The sequence below is a fragment of the Pristis pectinata genome, chromosome 8 (genome assembly GCF_009764475.1).
Source record: "Pristis pectinata isolate sPriPec2 chromosome 8, sPriPec2.1.pri, whole genome shotgun sequence".
Lineage (NCBI taxonomy): Eukaryota > Metazoa > Chordata > Chondrichthyes > Rhinopristiformes > Pristidae > Pristis > Pristis pectinata.
The window spans coordinates 3281848-3306774 of NC_067412.1; the positions used below are offsets into that span (position 1 = coordinate 3281848).

At 48.8% G+C, this 24927-nt stretch overlaps 1 protein-coding gene across 1 annotated transcript; it reads left to right on the plus strand.

Moving 5' to 3' along the window:
• The first annotated feature begins 169 nt into the window (after positions 1-169).
• LOC127573948 (cytochrome b-c1 complex subunit 2, mitochondrial) lies at positions 170-24503 on the plus strand. Its single transcript, XM_052022569.1, has 14 exons — positions 170-308; positions 5831-5914; positions 8027-8176; positions 10018-10082; positions 11033-11089; positions 11600-11724; positions 14922-15019; positions 15255-15312; positions 16357-16452; positions 18918-19117; positions 19223-19303; positions 20408-20484; positions 23200-23353; positions 24338-24503. The coding sequence occupies exons 1-14, from the start codon at positions 264-266 to the stop codon at positions 24419-24421; spliced, it is 1374 nt and encodes a 457-aa protein (XP_051878529.1). The 5' UTR covers positions 170-263; the 3' UTR covers positions 24422-24503.
• The last annotated feature ends 424 nt before the right edge of the window (positions 24504-24927 follow it).

Here is a 24927-nt window from a genome sequence, read left to right on the forward strand (position 1 = left end):
GACGCCATGTTGAGTGTGTCCCGGAGCCGCTCGACCGCCATGTTGAGTGTGTCCGGGAGCCGCTCGGCCGCCATGTTGAGTGTGTCCGGGAGCCGCTCGGCCGCCATGTTGGGTGTGTCCGGGAGCCGCTCGGCCGCCATGTTGAGTGTGTCCGGGAGCCGCTCGGCCGCCATGTTGAGTGTCCCGGAGCTGCTCGGCCGCCATGTTGAGTGTGTCCCGGAGCGGGAGCGGGAGCCGGAGCGGGAGCGGGCGGCGCGGCGACGATGAGGGCGGCGAGGACGGTGAATTCTGCGCTCGCAAACCTCACCGTAAGTGGCTGCTTGTCCGCCTCGGCCCCGGGGGCGAGTCACCGAGAACACCCGTGCGGCCCCCGTGTCTGCAGGGCCGCGGGCGGGGACAGACCGGTGACCCCGGAGGCTGCGGCCTAGGCCGGCGGTCCCGGTCCCCGAGTCTCCGCCGCCCCGCCGGTGGGGCTCCGTCCGGGACCCAGCGCCCTTCACACGCCCGTTAAACGCAGCGGAGACCCGGCGGCCGGAGGCCCGGCCCGGCCCTGGGTACGGGGATGGCCTCTGCCCGGTGGCTGAAGGTCATCGGGCCGCCGCCGATGCCCGGAGCCGCTCGGTGCCCGGAGCCGCCGCTGGAGCCCGGAGCCCGGAGCCCGGGGTCGCTCGGTGCCCGGAGCTCGGGGCCGGGCGGCCAGGCAGCCGCAGCCGGTCCCAGAGCCGGGGCCGGCTTTGACATTGCCGAGGTGACCGGCGTGAAGCGGATTCCCGGCGGCGGGGGGAGGATCTCGGGGGGTCGGACACAAGCTGCAGTGCCTGATCACTGGATAATTTCCTCCAGTCTCATCCCTATAAACGGAGACACAAGGGGCTGCAGGTGCAGGTACACCACGGGATATAGGAGCAGGAGCAGGCCATTCGGCCCATCGATTCCTGGCTGGTTTTTTAAACCCCATTCTCCCACCTTAACCCCCTCACCAGTGAAGAACCTATCGATCTCTGCCTTAAATACACCCAATGACTTGGCCTCCACAGCCCTCTGTGGCAACAGAGTCCACAGGTTCACCAGCCTCTGGCTGAAGAACTTCCTCCTCGTCTCAGCCTTAAAGCAACATGGAGCAACAGATGGACATTCGTGATCCCTCAGCGGTCAGACCGATACAAAGTGGGTGACTGCTTCGCTGAGTGCCTTCACTCCGTCTGCCGTTCCCGCCGGGGTCTCCCGGTGGCCATCCACTTTGATTCCTCTTCCCAGTCCCACACTGACATGTCTGTCCATGGCCCCCTCCACTGCCAGGTCGAGGCTGAACATAAATTAGAGGAACAGCACCTCATATTCTGCCTGGGTAGTCTCCAACCTGGGAAAAATAGACAGTGAAAAGATTGCAGCAATAACTGAAAACCTCACTCTATATATACCATAACTGCTTCTGATTAAAAGTTCAATAAATCTTTGATCTGCTGAAGCCCATTACACAGTGTGGTCTTTACGATCCTCCAATTTTGACCTCTTCCCTAGGCTTCACCTGCCAAGGCCTAATCTTTAAAGTTTCTTCCCCAGACCTCCATCTCTTTCCTCATTGACCTTATAGAAGTATATCAAATTATGAGATGCATAGTCTTTTTCCCAGGGTGGAAATGTCATATATTAGAGGGCATAACTAAGGTGAGAGGGGGAAAGTTTAAAGGAGATTTGTGTGGCATTTTTTTAAAATAGAGAGTGGTAGGTGCCTGGAACATGCTGCCGGGGGACATGGTGGAAGCAGATATGAGAGCAACATTTAAAGGACATGGACAGACACAAACAGGCAGGGGATTGAGGGATAGAGATCACATGCAGGCAGGTGTGCAGTTTAAATTGGCATCAGTTTTGGTGCAGACTTTGTGGGCTGAAGGGCCTGTTCTTGTACTGTACCTTTCTATTCTATGCCCCTTAAAACCTTTCATTTTACTCGTTCAAGGGATAAGAGCTTTGCAGACTGAGCCAACATTTAATTGCCCAGCAACAAACAATCTGCTGGAGGAACTCAGCAGGTCCAACAGCATTTGGTGGGGGGAAGGAATTGTTGGGTCGAAATCTGGCAGCAGGATTCAGATTCTGTTGCAAACCCTTTATCTGTTGCTGCAGATTGTGTCTCCATTTTAATTGCCCATCCTTGACTGCCCTTGAGAACGTGGTGGTGAGCTGCCTTCTTGAACTGCTGCAGGTCCTTGAGGTGTGTGTCTCCTGACAGTGCTGTTAGGGAGGGAGCGACGGTAACTTTGAGCAGGATATTAGTCATTTACCTTAATGGTGCTTAAGGATCAATGGCAGATTTTGTTTGATATCATTCCTGTGAAGTGCCTTGGGATGTTATACAGGTGTATAAAGGATATTATGGAGGTGTTTAAAATCATAAGGGGCATAGATAGGGGGAATGCAGTCAGTCTTTTGCCCCAGGGTTGGGGAATCAAGAACTAGAGGATGTTGGTTTAAGGTGAAAGAGGAGAGATTTAATAGGAACCCGAGGGGCAACTTTTTTACCCAGAAGGTGGTAGAGGAAGTGGTTGAGGCAGGTACATTAAAAACATTTCAAAGGCACTTGGCCAGGTAAATGGATAGGAAAGGCGTAGAGGGATATGGGCCACAGGCAAATGGGACCAGCTTAGACGGGAGTCTTGGTTGGCATGGTCTGGTTGGGCCGAAGGGCCTGTTTCTGTGCTGTGTTACTCAATGTTCTATGTTAAAACTGCTTTATAAATCAAGGGGATGAAAAGCCAATGAATCCCTGGACCTGATGCCAGGGTTCTGAAAGAGATAACTGCAGAAGTGGAGAATGTATCGGGCGATGACCTTCCTACTCCCTGGTGTGTGGGCCCGTTCCAGCAGAGACGTCAGAGTGTGATTTGGCAGTCAGTGTGGACTAATGAAAACGAAGTGATCTTTGACGAGCCAAAGTTCTCTGATATTGCAGAGTATATAAGTGGGAACACAAGGGTTCGAAGGATTGTGTGTTGTCTGTTGTCTTTGTCAGGGTGTTTGGTCAAATATTTAAGAAGCATTTAGACACGCTTAAACAGGCAAGGTAAAGGAGGATATGGTCCTAATGCAGGCAAATGGGATCAGTGTAGATTGGCAAACAGGTCAGCATGGATGTGTTGGGCCGAAGGGCCTGTTTCTGCGCTGCCTGGTTCTGATTCTGATCCCAGAATCATATAAAATTCAGCCCGTGTCCGTGCTGGTTGCGAAAGGGCTTTCATCCTGTTCCTACCTTGCAGCACCAGGTCCACAGCTCTGTAATCACGGCCCTTCAAGTCCATATCCCAGCACTGTTCAAGTTTGCTGAGGCTTCCTGTCTCTACCACTTTCAGGCAGTGAGTTCCAGACCCCACCACTGTCTGGGTGAAAATATTTTTCTCCCCCCACCCCCCCCTTCTAATTCTCCTATGAATTTAAATCATGGCTCCTGATATTTGACCTGTCTACTACAGAGATGGGTGCCTCATGTTATACATCTCAGTGAAGTCTCCTTTAGCCTCCTCCGTACCAAAGAAATTAACCCAGCCTATCAAACCTCTCCTCACAGCTAAAATGTTCCACTCTGGCAAATCTTCATAAATCTCTGCACCCCCTCCACGACTGTCCCATTTCTGCACTGCCATGACTAGAACTGTGCTCGAGCTGTAGTCCAGCCAGTGCTGTACACAATTCTAGCGTAGCCTCCCTGCGTTTACATTCCATGCCTCAGCTAATAAAAGAAATGTACAACTTTAACTGCATTATTGACCATCTGTGCCAAGGTTACTCCGCACCTCTTCAGAATCCTCCCATTTACTGTGCATTCCCCTGTCCCGTTGGACGCTCACCCAATGCATCACCCCATCCGTCTCCTGCTTAAGTTCATTTGCCACTTTCCTGCCCAACTGACCAAGCCGTCAGAATCTTCCTGCAGTTGAAAACATTCAACCACATGGCCAATTTTTTGTTCATCTTTAAATTTATCATGCCCCTACAATTGGGTCTAAATCATCACTATATGTTAAAAAAAAGCAAGGGGTCAAGTGGAGCCCACTGATAACCTTCTGGGTTGCAAAGCCATCTGATCACTACTACCCTGGGTGTGTGGAACGCACTGCCGGCAGAGGTTGTGGGGGCAGATACATGAGGGACATTTAAGAGATTCTTAGATAGACACATGAATGATAGAGAAATAGGGGGCTATGTGGGAGGGAAGGGTTAGATCTTAGAGCAGGATAAAATGTCGGCACAACATTGTGGGCCGAAGGGCCTGTACTGTGCTGTTATGTTCTATATTCTTCCTCACACTGAACTAATTTTGGATCCAGCTCCCCCTTGATTCCCAGGAACGTTTACTTTTTTTGACTAAGCTGCTGTGTGGCACCTTGTGGAGGGCCTTGCTAAAATCCACGGAGACTACATTTCACACACTGCCCTCATCAGCCCTCCTAGTTACCTCCTCAAAAAATTCAATAGTTAATCAGACTAGACCTTGTCGTAACAAATTTGCGTTGAATGTCCTCAATTAGCACCTTTCTAGATGAAAGTTTATACTTCCCTTACTAACTTATTGGAATCAATTCTGAAGTTAATTAGGAGTGACACTCGGCACTGAAATTTTCTCCCCTTTTAAAATGGGCTGAGATATCCTTCATCTGGATCGGCCAATCCCTCCACTTTGAAAGGCACTGAAGCCCTCAGTGCTCCCTTTTCAACTTTGCATTTAATATTTTGCATTTATTCACTCTAATATCGGTGTTGCCCACCTCCGTGAAGAAAGTGGCAGAAAATTCCGAAGAATCTAACCCAGGCCCTCAGTTTCCACAGATATTTTTGGTTCCAGGGAGGTGGTCTGAAATTCTTCGTTACTTTCTTGTTCATTAAGTAAATTAAAAACATGTTTTTAATTCTACTCAGCAGTATTTGACCTCTTTGACCTCCCAATTTCCCTTTTTAATTTCACCCCGGTGTCTTCTGTATTCTAGGCTTTCCGTGATATTGGAAATTCTTTATGTACAAGCTTGTAAACCTTTAGGATTCTCCAAAGTCAAAGTCGAGTTTATTGTCAGATGCACAAGTCCATGTGTGCACGGGTGCAATGAAAAACTTACTTGCAGCAGCATCACAGGCACAGAGCATCAGATAAGCGGCATGCTTATTAAACATAAATTATACACAATTTTTACAAGATAAAACACATTTAGAACAAAAAAAAGTCCATTTTAGTGCAAACTGATCAAAGTGGTCATAGTGTTGCTGAATTGCAGTGATTAGGATTGTGTCGGTTGGTTCAAGAACCAAATGGTTGAAGGGAAGTAGCTGTTCCTGAACCTGGTGGTGTGGGACTTCAGGCTTCTGTACCTCCTGCCCGATGGGAGCTGTGAGACAATAGCACGGCCCAGATGGTGGGGACCTTTGATGGATGTTGCCGTCTTGAGGCAGTGCCTCCTGCAGATACCACCGATGGTGGGGAGGGATGTGCTCGTGGAGTGTTGGGCAGAGTCCTCTACTCTCCGCAGGTCATGGATGCGGAGTCATTGAGTGTATTGAAGACTGAGCTCAGTCAGACTTTTGGACAGTAAGGAGGTAGAGGGATAGGGAATGGGGGACCTGAGCTACAGTGGATGGCAGGGCAGGCTTGAGGGGCTGATTTTTATGTCCGTAAAGCCTTTTCTTTCCTTATCTCCCTTTTAATTTTAACCCTTCACTTTCTGCACTCCAGCAATTTCTGTTTCTATTTCTTAAAAAGTTCTGATGATCATTCGGAATCAATGGCCTGCCTTTCGGTGGCCTTCATTCCACGCTGATTCCTGTGAATTTTTGATTACAGGCAACGAGGTTTTATTCACTCAGACTCGCACCCAAGAGTGAGTATGCAGCGGCCGTAGAGAAACTCCCACCTCAGGAGCCAGAGGTCAGTGAAAGTCTGTCACAGCTTATTATTGCAGAATTGTGATTCCACGTCCGTCGTTTTGAGGGAGCCTCTCAAAGGTGTAGAGGCTGTGCCCACTTGGAGCAGATTGCTTTCAGAGGTGGATGCCCATGGGTGTATGTAGTAGTGTGTCAAGCACCACCGAGGTTGGTGTCACCTGTACTTGCTCTGTGTTGCTACTGTCTAAACCACCCATTCAGCAAGCTCTGTGTGACCTGAATATTTGCACCTTTTTAATTGCTATGGACAAGATCTTAAGATGGTTCGGGCATTTCTGGGTCGCAGTTCATTAACCTGGTCAGTAGCTGAGGCCTGTGACCGTAATGTTTAATGAAGCAGGAGCACAGGTGGGCTGTTTAGCTCTGAGATTTGAATGTGAAGATTGGGCATGGATGAGGATGGACCATGTGGAGATTCCCACCACCCCCCCCCAACCCCGGATATTTTTCTGATTTATTTGTTCCAGGGGACACTGCCATCGCTGGCAACACCAGCATTTATTTCCAATCCCTACTCGTGCCCTAAACGGACCCACTAGCGGTCAAGAGAGGAAGGCAAATCAGTGAAATCAAATTCAGTAAGGAGTTTGTACGTTCTCCCTGTGTCTACGTGATTTTCCTCCGGTGCTCCAGTTTCCTCCCACATTCCAAAGACGTACGGGTTAGGAAGTTGTGGGCATGCTATGTTGGCGTCGGAAGCGTGGTGACACTTGCGGGCTGCCCCCAGAACACTCTACACAAAAGATGCATTTCAGTGTGTGTTTCGATGCACATGTGACTAATAAAGATATCTTGTCTTGTCTTACCATATCTTGTTAAAAGATGTTCCCTGCATTGAATTAAACGCCACTTACCAGTGCTGATGATCTTAAGGTCACCTTTCTTATCTTCAAGATGGGTTGCATGTGAACTTGCTTTGAAGTGTGGTCACTGCTGTAATGCAAAAAAAACCTAACACCCAGTTTGCATAAAGTAAGATCCCACAAACATCGCTGATTAGTCTACATTGGTCGATAAATGTTAGTTGGGCATTGGGAAAGCCTCCCTGCTCTTGTCTGCTTTGGTGGATGGGGACTCAGTGTAACCTGAAAGGTGGCACTGCTGGCTGTGTGGGGCTCCCATCCCTGGAGATGGGTGTTTACTTCACCCTCAGTACATGAGATTCCTCCAGGTGTCAGGTGATCTCCTAACGGCCACTGTCTACCCAGTAACCCTGTCACACTTTCAGTTCTTACCCGGGCGTGAGGTAAAAAGTCTAACCAGAAATCAGGACAACAGGTAATGGAGTTGTTTCTTAAGAAACATGCAGAGTCAGGATTTAATTGGTAAATAAATTGGTAAATTAGTTTATTGTTGTCACATGTAACGAGGTACAGTGAAAAACTTGTCTTGCATGCCAATCATACAGATCAATTCATTACACAGTGCATTGAGATAATATAAGGTAAAACAATAATAGAATGTAGAGTAAAGTGTTACAGTTACAGAGAAAGTGCAGCGCAGGCAGACAATAAGGTGCAAGGCCATGTTTTTTTAAAAATTTTATTTACAGCGTGGTAACAGGCCCTTCCGGCCCAACAAGTCCACGCCGCCAATTTTAAACCCCCAAATTAACCTACCCGTACGTCTTTAGAATGTGGGAGGAAACCAGAGCACCCGGAGGAAACCCACGCAGACACGGGAGAACGCACAAACTCCTTACAGACAGCGACGGGAATCGAATCTCGATCGCTGGCGCTGTAATAGCGTCGCGCTAACCGCTATGCTCAGGTAGATTGTGAAGTCGAGTCCATCTTATCGTGAGTCTGCATGCAATTAAAACGACACCCTGCAGTTTCATGGCATTTTTCAACAGAGTAAAATGCGCCGGTGTGTTTCTGAGGAGCATTATCAAAAATTGGCATCTGGAGAGGCAAACGGCAGCTTGGTCAAAAATGATGGACTTTGAAGGAGAGAGAGGTATTGGTATTGGTTTATTATTGTCACTTGTACCGAGGTACAGTGAAAAACTTGTCTTGCATACCGATCATGCATACCGATCGCACATTTGATAACGATAGTGAAGTCTTTATGTTAACTCGCTCTTTTCTTGCAGGTGTCCAAACTGCCGAATGGATTGGTGATTGCCTCCCTGGAGAATTACTCTCCAATCTCAAAGATTGGGGTGTTTATAAAGGCGGGCAGCAGATATGAGAGTGCCAGTAACTTGGGCATCACTCATGCCCTTCGGCTGGCAGCAAACCTGGTGAGTACAGTTTAACAGCAAACCTGGCACTTGGGAAATCTCGGTAAGTCTCCTTCACAATGGCTTTCATCTTATTCCATTTGGTTTAATTAACGGGGGGTTAACTAGGCTTGTAAAAATCAGATTGAAGTATCTTGCTCACAGCTACAATTGTGAGCTGTGGATATTTTTCTGATTTATTTGTTCCAGGGGACACTGCCATCGCTGGCAACACCAGCATTTATTTCCAATCCCTACTCGTGCCCTAAATGGACTCACTAGCTGGGGAAATGCAGTTACAAGTCAATGGGTCTGGAGCCACATACAGACCAGACTAGGGAAGGAAGGCACATCTCCCCAACAGGCGTTAGTGAAAAGCAAAAGGCTGCAGATGATGGAACTCTGAAATAAAACAGAAAATGTTGGAAATACTCAGCATGTCAGTTAGAGAAACTGAGCTTCATTTTCCATTTTTATTGAAAGGAGAGGTGATCTTATAAAGGTGTATAAAATCAAGAGAGGCATAGATAGGGTGAATGCACTCAGTCTTTCTCCCAGGGTTGGGGAATCAAGAACTAGAGGGCACAAGTTTAAGGTGAGAGGGGTGAGATTTAATGGGAACCTGAGGGGCAACTTTCTCACACAGAGGGCGGTCAGTGTGTGGAGCGAGCTACTGGAGGAAGTGGGTGAGGCAGGTACATTTAAAAGGTACTTGGACAGGAACGTGGATAGGAAAGGTTTAGAGGGATATGGGCCAAATGTGGGCAAATGGGACTAGTTTAGATGAGAATCTTGGTCGGCATGGACCAGTTGGGCCGAAGGGCCTGTTTCCGTGCTGTATGACTCTGTTGCAGATTTCCATCATCCGCAGATTTTGTCTTTTCTCTTATTGGTATTGGTTTATTATTGTCACTTGTACCAAGGTACAGTGAAAAACTTCTCTTGCATACTGATCGTACAGATCAATTCATTACACAGTTCAGTTACATTGAGTTAGTACAGAGTGCATTGAGGTAGTACAGGTAAAAACAATAACAGTACAGAGTAAAGTGTCACAGCTACAGAGAAAGTGCAGTGCAATAAGGTGCTAGGTAACAACAAGGTAGATTGTGAGGTCAAAGTCCATCTCATTGTATAAGGGAACCGTTCAATAGTCTTATCACAGTGGGGTAGAAGCTGTCCTTAAGTCTGGTGGTACGTGCCCTCAGGCTCCTGTATCCTGTATACCCGATGGAAGAGGAGAGAAGAGAGAATGACCTGGGTGGGTGGGGTCTTTGATTATGCTGGCTGCTTCACCAAGACAGCGAGAAGTAAAGACAGAGTCCAAGGGGGGAGGCTGGTGTCCGTGATGCACTGGGCTGTGTCCACAACTCTCTGCAGTTTCTTGCGGTCCTGGGCAGAGCAGTTGCCGTACCAAGCCGTGATACATCCAGATAGGATGCTTTCTATGGTGCATCGATAAAAGTTGGTGAGAGTCAAAGGGGACAAACCAAATTTTTTTAGCCTCTAGATGGGTTTGTGACAACGGTCCAGCTGTTTCCTGGTTACCATTGCTGGTGCTAGCTTTTTTCCCCAAATTTATTACGAAGTAAAGGTTTTGTTGTTAATATTTTATCTGAATGCGAAGACTGATTTCTTTACATGTGTGAGGTTGAAATAACGGATGCCAGAGTAAATGTCCGTCAGTGGCCGTCTCTAGTTTGCAATGCACCATTCCAACATAAGCTTCATTGTTTTAGTGGAGATTCATTTTGTAACATCTTAGGAAAAAGAAACAAAGCTTTATGCATCTTTCTTGAAAAGTTCAGATCTCCCCTTGAAGTTAACTGCAGTCACTTACCAGAGCCTATTCTGATTAACAGACCACAAAGGGAGTTTCATCGTTCAGAATAACCCGTGGAATAGAAACTATTGGTGGCAGTCTGAGGTAAGTCTACTTAATTTCCTGTACTTGCCAGCCAGTGAACTACCAGTAGTAGGAGTAAATCAGTGCTGGGGAGTATCTCCTGTGTGGTAGATGCTGCACCTCAGTAGACAATGCTCGACTTGGCGCAGAAGGTGGTGGGTTCGTGTTCCACTGCAGAAAGTTCCCAGTGTGTCAGTCGCAGTACTGGACGTGTTGTCTTTCAGATGCATTGTTAGACCAAGGCTCTGTCTTCCTGTATGGGCTTAAAAGATCCCAAGCAGGATTCGAGGACAAGCAGAACGATAGCCCAAACAATCATCATTCCTCAGTCAAAGTCACTGAAGTATCGAGTGTCTGGTCAATATCACATTGCTGCATGTTCTGTTCTGCAACAACTATTGTCCTTCAGAAGTATCTCATTAGCTACAAAGTGCTTGAGGCCTTGTGAGGTTGCAAAACAAAATTATATAAAGTCAGACTGTGCGCAGGCCAGAATTGGGACAAAAACTGTATTGTATTTTTAAAGTTCTTCCTTATTATTCCCACATCCTAACAGAAATGTCCGATTTAGAGATGAATTAAGCTCTGGCCCCATTCTCACTGACAATGGGTTGGGATACTGGGCATCTCACCCATCACAAACAAGTTTCTGAAGATAGGGTTCTCATTCTTGTCACTGGTCAGTTTAAAGTGACTATTTGCTTCATGTAAACCCTTTAAATTTGCATCTCGTTGAAGTTCTGTATTCAGAGGCCCACCCACCTGTCACAGTCACAGACAATGAAACCTTGCTCCTTTTATTGCAGGTGGTATTTTTCTGCAGTTCGTGAGTGTTTTGGGTTACTTTTACATGTGGGACAGGTTGATTAATGCTAGGACATTGAAGCTTGTGTTTGTGGAAACATTACTGAATTAGAGCTGACTTCAGTTCATTGCAGCCAGAAGTGACAGACCCTTTCTGCTTTCCGCAGCGTGACGTCGACCAGGGAAAACATGACCTACACAGTGGAATGTATGCGAGACTATGTGTAAGTATTGGACCACTGCAGACTTTTGATTGTTGGAAACAGGGACAGGAGGAAACCACTCAGTCCCCGTAAACCCATTCCGCTGTTCATTACAGCTTATCTGTACCTCATCTCCATTCGCTTACCCTGGCTCTGTGTTCTTTCACATTCTCATTTACCCAAAATCTATTGATCTCAGATTTAGAATTATTAATTGGGCTGGGTGTCTAACACCAGTTTTACAAAGCCTGCATTTGTTGCTGGACTATTATTTTAATCGGATGAACTGTGTGGAGTTGGTTGGTATGAGACACTTTGACTTGCTCTTGTGCCAGGTGGATACATCTCACTGTAATCTGTCACACCAAGTAACAACAAACTTTCAACTTCCACATGTGTTTCTAGTTTAATAATTTAATCTTCTCTCTTGTTCTCTGATAAACCTGAGATGTTTCTCCATGTTAATTCATCACAACGTACGTGCAGATTGTCATAGGTTTCTAACCACTGATTTACCCCCCCCCCCCCCAGTGACACGGTAATGGAGTACCTGATTAACGTTACCGCTGCCCAGGAGTTCAGGGCATGGGAACTAAAGGAACTCCCTTCAAAGCTGGAAGTGGACAAGGCCGTTGCCTCTCAGACCCCACAAATAGGTGAGCTTTGAAAGGCCCATTTCGGACAGATAGTAAAACAACTGTTTTGTAATCAACTGTTTCTGACTTTATAGAAGTGTGTAAAGTTGCGAGAGGCATGGATAAGGTGGACGGTAACAGTCTTTTTCCCAGGGTAGGGGAGTCCAAAAGTAGGGGGCATAGGTTTAGGGTGAGAGGGACCTGAGGGGCAACTTTATCACACAGAGGGTGGTGAGTATATGGAACAAGCTGCCAGAGGAAGTGGGTGAGGCAGGTACAACAGTATCATTTAAGAAGCACTTGGATAGGTACACGGAGGGGCGGGGCCTGGAGGGATATGGGCTGAATGCAGGGAATTGGGACTGGCTGGGTGAGCACTGTGGTCGGCATGGACTGGTTGGGCCGAAGGGCCTGTATCCGTGCTGCATTGTTCTGTGACTCAGCTTGGGGCAGGATCCTTGCTGACTGACACATTAACTGGGAGGTAGCTAATCACCCCAAAGCAAAACCCTCACCATTAACTTTATAGCCATTACATTCTCTGTTCAGATGGCTCTGAATCTTCATGTTCAAGTGATTCCTTGCAAGTCCATCAGGGGTCCCTGTAAGCTGGGAACTGCAAAGATACTGAAAGTGACACAAACAAAAAAACCTTCAAGTTTCTGCATAAAGTCACAGAGTTGTACAGCATAGAAACAGACCCATCAGCCCACTGTGTACAGGAAGAAGCCCCTTTGTGATTGTCCCGAATCTTCTTTGGGGGGGGGGGGGGGGGCGCGGGGTAGAGGGGTAGAGTTGAAACTCTATTCTTATTGTCACGCAGTCACAGTGGGTTGACGGTCTCCTGTGCTGTATGATTCATTCTTGGGAGCTGGCTAGCACGAGCGAGGCCAGGTTTTATTCTCCACTCCTTGTCCTTCAGCAGGTGTTGGTATGTGGACTGAGATCCACAGAGTCACACAGCAGGGAAACAGGCTCTTCGGCCCAACTCGTCCATGCTGATTCTGTTGCCCGGCGAGCTAGTCCCATCTTTGGCCCACAGCCCTCTAAACCTCTCCGACCCGTGTACTTATCTAGATGGCTTTTAAATGTTGCTAATGTGCCCGCCTCAGCCAGTATTTCTGGCAGTTCATTCCAAATACGCACCACCCTTTGCGTGAAGAAGCTGCCCCTGATGTCCCTTTTTAAATCTCTCCCCTCTGATCTTAAACCTGTGCCCTCTTGTTTTTATACCCCCTCCTTGGGGAAATGACTGTGCTTTCACCCTGTCTATGCCTCATGACCTTATCCAGTGAAAACTTTTGTTTGCTTGCCATCCAGGCAGATCATTCCGTGCACAAGTACATCGAGGTAATAAAAAGGAAAAGCAATAACAGAATGCAGAGTAAAGTGTCACAGTTACAGAGAAAGTGCGGTGCAGGCAGACAGTAAAGTGCAAGGGCCACGACGAGGTAGACTGAGAGATCGAGAGTCCATCTTTATCATCCGTTCAAGAGTCTTATTACAAGATAGAAGCTGTCCTTGAGCCTGGTGGTGCGTGTTCGTACCTTCTGCCTGATGGGAGGGCGGGAAGAAGAGAGACTGGCTGGGATTCGACCTGTTGGACAGGGAATTCCAGCCTCACCACCACCTCTGCTCTGAGAACAATAACTGCAGTTCACTTCGACTATTGCTGGCCGCATCCTCTGCCAGGTCTCAGAGCTCCTGGTGTAAGGAGAGAAGAAATCAGCTGTCGATCACTGTCGTGGTCATCCCTCTGCTCACTTGTGGATGTTGGACACCCTGTGAGGCAGAAGGAGGCCACTCAGCCCATTGGGTCCATCCCGGCTCCCAACAGCAATCCTATCTCAACAGAGCTCCAGCTGTTCCGTTAACAACAGCAACCCTGGCCCCAGCCTGTCACAGATGTTCCCTTGACACAAGAAATTCTACAGATGCTGGAATCTGGAGCAACACACACAAAGTGCTGGAGGAACTCAGCAGGTCAGGCAGCATCTGTGGAGGGAAATAAACAGTTGACGTTTCGGGTCGAGACCCTTCATTAGGACTGGAAAGGAAGAGGGCAGAAGCCAGAATAAGTTGGGGGGAGGGGGAAGACCACATGCAGGCAGGGGATAGGTGAGTCCAGGTGAGGGGGGAAGGTAGGTGGGTGGGGGAGGAGGGGGGAGATGTAATAAGCTGAGAGGTGAGGTCTGAGAGGCAAAGGGCTGAAGAAGAAGGAATCCGGTAGGAGAGGGCAGTGGACCATGGAATGATGGAGGAGGGGAGGAGAGGAGATGGGCAGGTCATCAAGGTGGGGGAAGGGAGCCACAGGAATAAAGGAAGACCGAGGAGTTTGGGGGGGGGAAGAAAAAGAAGGGATGGAGTTACCAGAAGTTAGAGAAATTGATGTTGAGGCCGTCAGGTTGCAGACTCCCAAGGCAGAATATGAGGTGTTGTTCCTCCAACCTGCGTCTGGCCCCAACGTGGCAGTAGAGGAGGCCGTGGAAAGACATGTTGGTGTGGGAGTGGGATGTGGAATTGAAGTGGGCGGCCACCGTGAGGTCCCGGCTGTTGCGGCGGACGGAGCGAAGGTGCTCGACGAAGCGGTCACCCAATCTGTGTCGGGTCTCCCTGACGTACAGGAGGCCGCACCGGATGCAATAAATGAAACGACAAGATATTCTCTTTGTTTTATCCATCTCCCTACATAAGCGGTAGGTTTGAGGTGAAGACTAAGAGGTTTAGAGCAGATCTGAGGAAGGATAATTTCACCCTGAGGCTGTTTGCAGTCTGGGACGTACTGTCTGGGAAAGTGGTGGAGACAGGTACTCTCGCAACATTTAACAAGCATGTGGGTGAGCACTTGAATCGCCGGGATAATAGGCTGTCAGACCAAGGGCTGGTTAGCAGGATTAGTATTGGTTAGGTGCTTGATGGTCAACACAGATGGTGGCCTGAAGGGTTTGTCTCCGTCCTGTGCTGTTCTACGTTGTAAAGGTGCCACAATTGGAGTTTTCCAGTCCTTGGGCAACACCTCTAAATCTAGAGGTGTTTGGAAGGTTATAGCCAGGCCTTCTGCACCACCCCCCGCCCCCCCTCCCCTCCAGCAACCAAGGTTATATCCCATCTGGACCTGGGGATTTACATGTGGAGCTTGCCTTCCAGTACCTGCTCTTGATTAATTATTAGCCTGTGGTTGGATGTGGAAAGCAAATGATTGTGTTGTTTGGTTGTAGGTGTCCTGGAGAACCTGCATGCCGCTGCTTATCGTAACGCCCTGAGCAACCCCCTCTACTGTCCCAGCTTTATGATTGGTCAGCACACAGCAGAACAGGTGAGAACAAAGCAGAGATTCTCCGCTAAGCAAATCTTTTAAGGAAGATAAGCGTGTGGAGGAATTTAAAATAGAGGGATATGTGGGAGGAAGGGGTTAGATAGTCTTAGGCGAGGTTTAAAGGTCTGCACGACATGGTGGGCCGAAGGGCCTGTATTGTGCTGTCCTGTTGTATGTTCTATGGCATAACGTTGAGGATTGTCCCTAATGTTCCAGTGTGCTGTCGTCCTCACAGCTGCACCAATTTGTACAAAGTAATTTCACAACGGGAAGAATGGCTCTTGTAGGGCTGGGTAAGTGTCATATTTACATCATAAGTTATACTTGTAAACATTCTTGATTAAAGTTGTCATGTGCAATCTTGTAATTTATTATAAAGAACTGCATTCAGTTGATATGTGATTTGTGTATGAAACCATCCCAGTGTTGAAGTGTCTCATTTTACTCTTAATTCTAAAGAGTTTAATGTTGAAGGTCCACGCAAAGGCTCTGGAGGAACTCGGGGCCGGGCAGCATCTGTGGAGGGAGATGGACAGTTGATGTTTCAGGTCGAGACCCTTCATCAGGGCTGGAAAGAAAGAGGGGAGATGGCCGGTGTAATAGGTGGGGGGGGGGCAAGATCTGGTGGGTGAGAGGTGGATCCAGGTGAGGGGGGGGGGTGATAGGCAGGTGAGGGAGGGGGGGAGAGTGGGAATGATGCGAGAAGCTGGGAGACGATGGGTGGAAGTGACAAAGGGCTGAAGATGGAATCTGATCGGAGGGGGCAGTGGACCATGGAATAAAGGGAAGGAGGTGGGGAGGGGAACCGGAGGGAGGAATGTGTGGGTGAGGGGCAGATCGAGAGGGTGGGGGGGGAGAGCTGGGGTGATGGGGGCCAGTGGGATCAGGAGGAAAAAAGTGTGGGGGGGGGTGGGATTGAGGGGAGTGGTCACTGGAAGTTAGAGAATTCCCTGTCCGTGTCGCCGGGTTGGAGTCTGCCCGGGGGAATATGAGATGCTGTTCCTCTAATCTGCGTCTAGCCCTGACTCGGCAGCGGAGGAGGCCGTGGGCAGACATGTCAGTGTGGGAATGGGAAGTGGGAAATCCTGGCTGGTACGGCAGACGGAGCAAAGGCACTCGACGAAGCGATCTCCCAATCTGTGTCGCATCTCACCGATGTAGAGGAGGCCGCACCAGGTGCGATAAATAATCCCGATGGATTCACAGGTGAAGCGCTGCCTCGCCTGGAAGGACTGTCTGAGGCCCTGGATGGTGGTGAGGGAGGATGTTGAAGTCGCATTGCAGGGTCCTATTGCCCTCGGATTTGTGTCCATGTTGTTACTTCTCTTCACCCACAGGGGTGAGCCACACCGTCTTGAAACAGGTGGGCGAGCACTACCTCAACATAAGGAGCGGTACTGGAGCAGCCGGCACTGCAGCCAAGTTTCGTGGAGGTGAGGTTTGTGATCGGTGTGGGTACAGTTAACCAGGCCGGAGTGAGCTCTGCATCTACAGCAGCAGAGAAATTAACAAAAGCACGTGGCTAATTTTGGGACTTTGACTGTGTCCTTTGTCAACGTTTGATTAGCTTTCCCCACCCGTGATGTCTGGGTAATTTCACCAGCTAGAACAGAAGAAGCAGGAGTAGGGCTCAAAGGCCAACACTCGACAAGACCTGGGCTCATCTTGGCCTCGACTCCACGTTCCTGCCCAATCCTCATCACCTATAGGAGCTTAAGAACTTTTCTTGTATTTTGAGGATTTCTGTTCCACTTTGTTCAGCTTCAACCGTGGGGTCCCAGTAGGAGAAACTAAGCCCTTTCCTAATAAAAGTGCAGTAAATGCCTGTGTGATTCCCAGGTGTCCATTTCAGGAATATCCTCCCCAACCTGCTCTCTCTCTCGCCCCCTCTCTCTCTCTCTCACCCCCCCTTTCTCTCACCCCCCCTCTCTCTCACCCCCCCCCCTCTCTCTCGCCCCCCCCTCTCTCTCTCGCCCCCCCTCTCTCTCTCGCCCCCTCTCTCTCTCGCCCCCTCTCTCTCGCCCCCTCTCTCTCTCGCGCCCCCTCTCTCGCGCCCCCTCTCTCGCGCCCCCTCTCTCGCGCCCCCTCTCTCGCGCCCCCTCCCTCGCGCCCCCTCCCTCGCGCCCCCTCTCTCTCTCGTGCCCCCTCTCTCGCCCCCCTCTCTCTCGCCCCCCCCTCTCTCGCCCCCCCTCTCTCTCGCCCCCCCTCTCTCTCGCCCCCCCTCTCTCTCGCCCCCCCCTCTCTCTCGCCCCCCCTCTCTCTCGCCCCCCCTCTCTCTCGCCCCCCCTCTCTCTCGCCCCCCCCTCTCTCTCACCCCCTCTCTCTCGCCCCCCTCTCTCTCGCCCCCCCTCTCTCTCGCCCCCCCTCTCTCTCGCCCCCCTCTCTCTCTCGCCCCCTCTCTCTCTCTCGCCCCCTCTCTCTCTCTCGCCCCTCTCTCTCTCTCGCCCCCTCTCTCTCGCCCCCTCTCTCTCGCCCCCTCTCTCTCGCCCCCTCTCTCTCGCCCCCCCTCTCTCTCGCCCCCCCTCTCTCTCGCCCCCCCTCTCTCTCGCCCCCCCTCTCTCTCGCCCCCCCTCTCTCTCGCCCCCTCTCTCGCCCCCTCTCTCGCCCCCTCTCTCTCTCGCCCCCTCTCTCTCTCGCCCCCTCTCTCTCTCTCGCCCCCTCTCTCTCTCGCCCCCTCTCTCGCCCCCTCTCTCTCTCACGCCCCCTCTCTCTCTCACGCCCCCTCTCTCTCTCACGCCCCCTCTCTCTCGCCCCCCCTCTCTCTCGCCCCCCCTCTCTCTCGCCCCCCTCTCTCTCGCCCCCCCTCTCTCGCGCCCCCTCTCTCTCGCCCCCCCCTCTCTCTCGCCCCCCCCTCTCTCTCGCCCCCCCCCTCTCTCTCGCCCCCCTCTCTCTCTCTCGCCCTCTCTCTCTCGCCCCCTCTCTCTCGCCCCCTCTCTCTCGCCCCCTCTCTCTCGCCCCCTCTCTCTCGCCCCCTCTCTCTCGCCCCCCCCTCTCTCGCCCCCCCTCTCTCTCGCCCCCCCTCTCTCTCGCCCCCCCTCTCTCTCGCCCCCCCTCTCTCTCGCCCCCCCTCTCTCTCGCCCCCCCTCTCTCTCGCCCCCCCTCTCTCTCGCCCCCCCTCTCTCTCGCCCCCTCTCTCTCTCACGCCCCCTCTCTCTCGCCCCCCCTCTCTCTCGCCCCCCCTCTCTCTCGCGCCCCCTCTCTCTCTCGCGCCCCCTCTCTCTCGCGCCCCCTCTCTCTCGCGCCCCCTCTCTCTCACACACAGTTCTGATACCGTCTCTCTAAGCAAATAGTTGGACACCTAATATCTCCCTGTGGCTCCACGTCAATTTTTGCTAATATTCCCTTGAACCACCTTGAGACATTTTGCTGCTGTATAGGTGCTATATAAATGCAAGTTGTTGTGCTGCTCAGTTTCCTAGTTCAATAGGTCACAACCAATTCCGAATTAATCAAGTTAGCAGACCCCGAATCATTTCCCCACTCTGGATGTATCAAGTAAGGCAGTGATTAAATTAGGCTAAGAGTTGCATTAACATCTGCTTATCCTGAAAATATTACTGTACACTCTTCTGGGGAAAAATTTTGAAATGATCACTTCCTTGGAACATGTTTAATCTGTTATTCATAGTGTGCAGTTAAAATAAACTCCAGTCAAATTACAATAGATTAAATGATGAAAACGTGCTGAAGATGTCTGTGTACAATAATGAGTTTAATCGTTTGTTTTAATATAATTCAAAATATATATGTTAATATACAACAGGATTATATATTAACTTAAAATATGTGAACAATTATTTCCTTTAAAGATGGACATCTGACAGGTAAAATTGGTGCTATGAAGGATGAAGGTCATCTTCCATACCTGCAATGATATTTTAAACTTGTGTGTCTGCAGGTGAAATCCGTGCTCAGAACAACGACACTCTGGTTCATGCAGCTGTGGTAGCTGAGAGCGTAGCTACTGGTTCACCCGAGGCCCTTGCGTTTGGTGTCTTACAGCAGGTTCTTGCTCCTGGTCCTTATGTTAAATGGGGCAGTAATGTTTCCAGCAAGTTATATCAGGCGATCCTAAAGAAAAACACAGGACCATTTGATGTGAGTTTTGCTTCTGCACTAAAAGATTTCTCTTTTATTTTGAGTTTTTTTAAAATCTGTATTTAATAAGACTGACTTTGTCTTGCAACATATTCCCATGAACAGGTTTCAGCGTTCAATGCAGGCTACTCCGACTCCGGGCTGTTTGGCATCTACACCATCTCACAATCTGCTTCTGCAAGTGATGTACGTATAATCTGTGGTGTAACCTTCGCTTGTGTACTGCTGGAATTCGAATCTTTGCCCATCTGCTGCTGCTTGGTTCACAGAAACTACAGGACCCTAGTAATGTCAGAATGATTTGTAACTAATTTTTTTTACCCTCACTGTATTGGGGGAGGGAAGGAGAACGCTTTACAATGAATGTGCACATCAATAGAGCAATCAGGAGAGACTGAACTGACATGGGTTCTTTGCAGGATAGTTGGAAGGTAGTCAAGTAAAGGTCTTTAAAATTATGATTCATAGGAAAGATACTTCAACTTCCAGGGCAGAGAAATCAAGACTGTAAGTCTAAGATCCAAAAGGGAATTCAGCAGAAATAACTTCACTCCAAGAGGAACCTGACGTGGATACATTCCAGGGACAGGCGGGAGGGAGAAGGAACAGAAAGAGATCTTAGAAGGGCTGAAGTGAGGTAGGGTGGGAGGTGGTGGTAACACCAGTTGGACCTGCCTTGTGGGTAAACCAGTAGCACCCTTCATGTGCCACCTAAACTAGACGGGGGATTTTAACCCCAAATTTGTTGTAGCATTGTGTATGGGTCAAGAGCAAGTGTAGTTCACAGGTGGGGGATGTGTTAGAAAGTGTTGGTAACTCCATCAAGACAGGGATATCATCAATCGCCACTTTCAGATCATGCATTCTGTCTTTAATTTGTACAACTATTTATGTTTGAATGTAAATAGTTGTACAAATTGCCCCACAGAGGTGAGGCAATTTAGCACCACCTCTGACAGGGAGGTGTAACGGGCAGGTGACAAGGTTACAGAGGTAGTTTCCATTGTGGATATGGAAATAAGAATTTCTAATGAGAAGGTTGACAGGATGATTGTCAGTGCGTGATCAGTGTGGGTGAGGGAAAGCCTGTATTCCAACTTGCAAAGACATCAACTTCCCTCTTTCCTTCGTAATCTTACAGCATTTTGTTTGGTACTTTCAACGTTCCAATCTAGTGTGCTGATCAGAAATTGTTAAATCAAGGCTGTGTTTTTTTATATTTTATAATTGTCATAAAAATAATTTTTGTTCTTTTTTGTTGTTGAAATGTGTAAAAACTTTGAATTCCAGGTGATCAGGGCGGCACTGACTGAAGTCAACAACGTTGCTCAAGGCAGTGTCACTGAGGATGATGTTGCACAGGCCAAGTAAGCTCAGTAACTTTGATCATGTCCTTGCTGTCATACTTGCCTTCAGTGATGTAGAGTCTTTCAAAAAGGGAGAGCAAAATTTCTCGGAAAGTTTAACAGCTCATCCCTGACAGTAGCTTGAAGACTTTGGTGCCAAGACTGCTTGTTCTTGGCTGCCGGTGTGAGTACACAGAATGGTTTGCTGAAGTTACGTTAGACATCATTGAGAATAAATTCCCTGGTGTGAGCCAGAAATAAAAACAGGAAATGCTAGAAATATTCAGCACATGGGAGAAACAGTCAGTGTTTCAGATCAGGGATCTAGCGACAGACGTGTTTATTCTGGAGAGCAATCAGCGTCTGTACGAGAGATTCCAGGAGCGCAGTAAAAAATTAAGACGGCGGGGAAGGAAGAAAGACCCAGTGTACGAGAAGTTCAGGTCATTGATTCTCGGAGGACGGGTGGAGGCCATTTGGCCCATCACACCTTCACTGTTTCCGTGTAGCTCTGCAAATTTTGTTTCATAGAACATAGAACAGTACAGCACAATACAGGCCCTTCAGCCCACAATGTTGTGCCGACCTTTAAACCTCACTTAAGACTATCTAACCCCTTCCTCCCACATATCCCTCTATTTTAAATTCCTCCATATGGTTATCTAGCAATCTCTTGAATTTGACCAATGTAGAGATCACAAGACAAGGGAGCAGAAGTAGGCCATTTGGCCCATCGAGTCTGCACCAAAGAAAAGAAAGGGAAAAAGAAATGAGAAACGGAAAAAAGTCTGCTCCATGAGCTAAAGGAAAAAAACACTATTTCTTTCTAGCCCCAATTTCCGGCCTTATCCCCATATCCCTTGATACCTTGACTAATTAGATATCTATCTATCTCCTCCTTAAACGCCTCCAATGATCTGGCCTCCACTGCTGTACGTGGCAAGGAGTTCCACAAATTCACCACCCTCTGGCTAAAGAAATTTCTCCTCATCTCTGTTTTAAACTGGTGCCCTCTAATTCTAAGATTGTGCCCTCTGGTCCTGGACTCACCCACCAAGGGAAACAGCTTGGCCACATCTACTCTGTCCAGTCCTTTCAACATTTTAAACGTTTCTATGAGGTCCCCTTTCATTCTTCTGTACTCCAGTGAGTACAGTTCAAGAGCCGACAAACGCTCCTCATACATAAGCCCTTTCATTCCGGGAATCGTCCTCGTAAATCTCCTCTGAACCCTCTCCAACATCAGCACATCCTTCCTAAGATATGGGGCCCAAAACTTTACACAGTATTCCAAATGAGGCCTCACTAGTGCCCCGTAGAGCCTCATCAACACCTCCCTACTTTTATACACTATACCTCTCGAACTGCACGCCAACATAGCACTCGCTTTCCTTACTGCCGATCCGACAGATGTACCTGCCTCCACCACTGCCCCAGGCAGTGCATTCCACGCCCCAACCACTCTGTGGATGAAAACCCTTCCTCTGATATCTCCCTTGAACTTCCTACCCATTACCTTAAAGCCATGCCCTCTTGTATTGAGCATTGGTGCCCTGGGAAAGAGGCGCTGGCTGTCCACTCTATCTATTCCTCTTAATATCTTGTACACCTCTATCATGTCTCCTCTCATCCTCCTTCTCTCCAAAGAGTAAAGCCCTAGCTCCTTTAGTCTCTCCTCATAATACATCCTCTCTAAACCAGGCAGCATCCTGGTAAATCTCCTCCGCACCCTTTCCAACGCCTCCACATCCTTCCGATAATGAGGCGGCCTATGCAACTGTTTAGGAAGTCAGGGTACTGTAGTGTAATTGTTAATTAGCTTGGTCTAGAATCTTCATCCAGATTTCGATTCCCACCTGGGGAATTTAAATTCAGGTAGATTAATAAATCTGGAAAAGAAAGCTCGTATCAGCTGTTGTGTCCATCACTTGTGTTCTACAGTGCAGGAAATGTTCAGTCGGCCTGTATGTATCGGTTTATTATTGTCACATGTACTGAGATACAGTGAAAAGCTTTTGTTTGCATGCCATCCAGACAGATCATGTCATACCTACTGGATGTACATTGAGGTAGTACAAAAGGAAAAAAAAACAATGCAGAATATAGTGTTCCAGTTACAGAGAGAGTGCCGTGCAGGCAGACAATAGGTGCAAGGGCCACAACGAGGTAGACTGAGAGATCAAGAGTTTGTCTCTTACGTATGAAAGATCTGTTCAAGAGTCTGATAACAGTGGGATAGAAAGTGTCCTTGAGTCTGGTGGTTTGTGCTCTCGGTTTTGTACCCTCTTCCCAATGGCTAATGTCAATAGAGGGGAGGCTGGTTTGTGTGACGTGACTCCAGACTCACCAGTGTGGTTGACTTTTAACTGTCTCAGTTCAGGGGCAGTCATGGATTGACAATGTGCTGGCCACGCAGTGAAGTCTCTGCTGCCTGAATGAGTAAAATATCCCTTTTGAAAGTTGCCACTGAATCTATTTGTCCAGCCCCTTCAGGGAGTGTGTTCCAGATCGCATCTTCTTCCGAGAGGAAAAAGTCCTCCTTATTTTCCCCCAACTCTTTCCCCATCCCGTTATCCGGATCCATCTTCCGTATCTTTCCCCTGGTTTCTGGCCCTCCTGCTGGGGCAGATGTCATCTGCCACCAAGCATAGCTTGGACAAGCAAGTTTCTGACGACCATGCAGACTGCTGAACGAAAATTCTTCACTGCGAGCGCTTCGTCTGGTTTGTTTTGCAGAAGCCAGTTAAGAGCCAAGTACTTGATGGCCGTTGAGACATCTGACGGGCTGCTGGATGAGATCGGCTCTCAGGCCCTGCTGACCGGTACGTTTGTGCCCACCCCTGATCTGGTTCAGCGGATCGACTCTGTGTCCCTCTCAGATGTGGTGAAGGTGAGTAACATGTTGAGTAGTGGTCTGAGATGTTCATGTGTTGCTCTGTCACTGATCATTGAGTCGTCCCTCACCCTCCCCACTGTTTACTCAGCCTTAATGGTGCCACTCGGTGGTGGTCAGTACCGTGCTCGACGTGTGTGTCTACATTGAGTTAGTGCAGGGGATTGCTCTGTGTAAGGAGGATTGGGGTAGCCAGTTCCTAGCCTTCGTGTTTGTCCTGACTCTACACGCGCACACACGGAGAGACGCGCCTGAGCCAAAATATTTCACCTAATTTGTGGGATGGTCTCATTGCCCCTAAAACACAAGGTTTTATTGGTTGTACAAAGACAGCCACGTGGAGGTGGGAGATGGAGCAGCCCAGACCTCACTGAATGGACAGAACAGGGTCAAGGGACCAAGTGTCCTTCCTGTTGTGAAGATATTAGGTTGGGTCTATTGACCCGCTGACATTGGAGCAGCCACGTTGTACAACTAACAGGAGCCATGACCCACTTCCCTCTGAGTCCCAATCACACGGGGCTTGCATCTCCCAGTTGAACAGTCAGGGTCACTCAGTCATCCTCTTGACCTTATGGGGCCTCAGCCTGTGCCTTGAGGGTGGTGGGGACTGCGTGGATTGTGTCTGATGGTGTGATATCGGGGAGGTTATGACCAGCTTCTCTCCGCTGCACCACACAGGCAGTCAGGAGAAGAGTGTTCACTGGCTGTAAGTGGGGCCACCAGGCAGGTGGGAGTCTGTCACCGTTCAGGTTTCGGTTCAAGTTATCACTGACGGGAGAGGGAAGAATTAACCGTTCCACCAACAATTTGCATTTATGCAGATCCTTAACCAGTAAAACCAGCTGGGTTGGATATTTGGAAGTCAAACAGAGTTGAGATATTGAAATGGCTTTTTAAGAAGCTTGTTTCAGAGAGCAGAGCAGCCCCAGGGGCAATGTAACCTCCCGCTTCCTAACGCAATCTCCCTCTGCTCCGCAGGCTGCAAAAAAGTTTGTTTCTGGTAAGAAGTCGATGGCAGCCAGTGGCAATCTGGCCAACACACCGTTTGTTGATGAATTGTAAACTTATTCTGTGACCAATCCAACCCGGCTGAGTTGTATTGCCACTATCACTGCTAATAAAATGTATATCATTGTCCCAGTAAGCAGTCTCAGTATCATTTATTAATGCAATGGTGAGTCACTGGAGAACAAATACCTGAAGTCTAAATCTGGAGGAACATTATAATCCTCACACCTTGTACTCTAATGCTAGCCAACTTTATATTGGCAAATCGTGAGCTGCTTTCATCGGTTGTGTGTCGTTCTTGTTGAAGAGCACTCCTTTAAACTTGATGTAAACACTGGTCCCACATGCAGCTGGAGGGGATAGACAAGATTCTCTGCTTGGCGTGACCGTTTGCAGACTGTAGAAATACACAGCCAATGTCAAACGTTATCGGGAGATTCCTTGGTAACGGGAAGCCAGTAAACGCTGGATGGCTAACAAACTTTAACAATCTGAATGATGCACTGGGGTTCATTTGTAAGGGAGCAAGAGAATTTATTTTGCCCATGTCGACCCTTGAT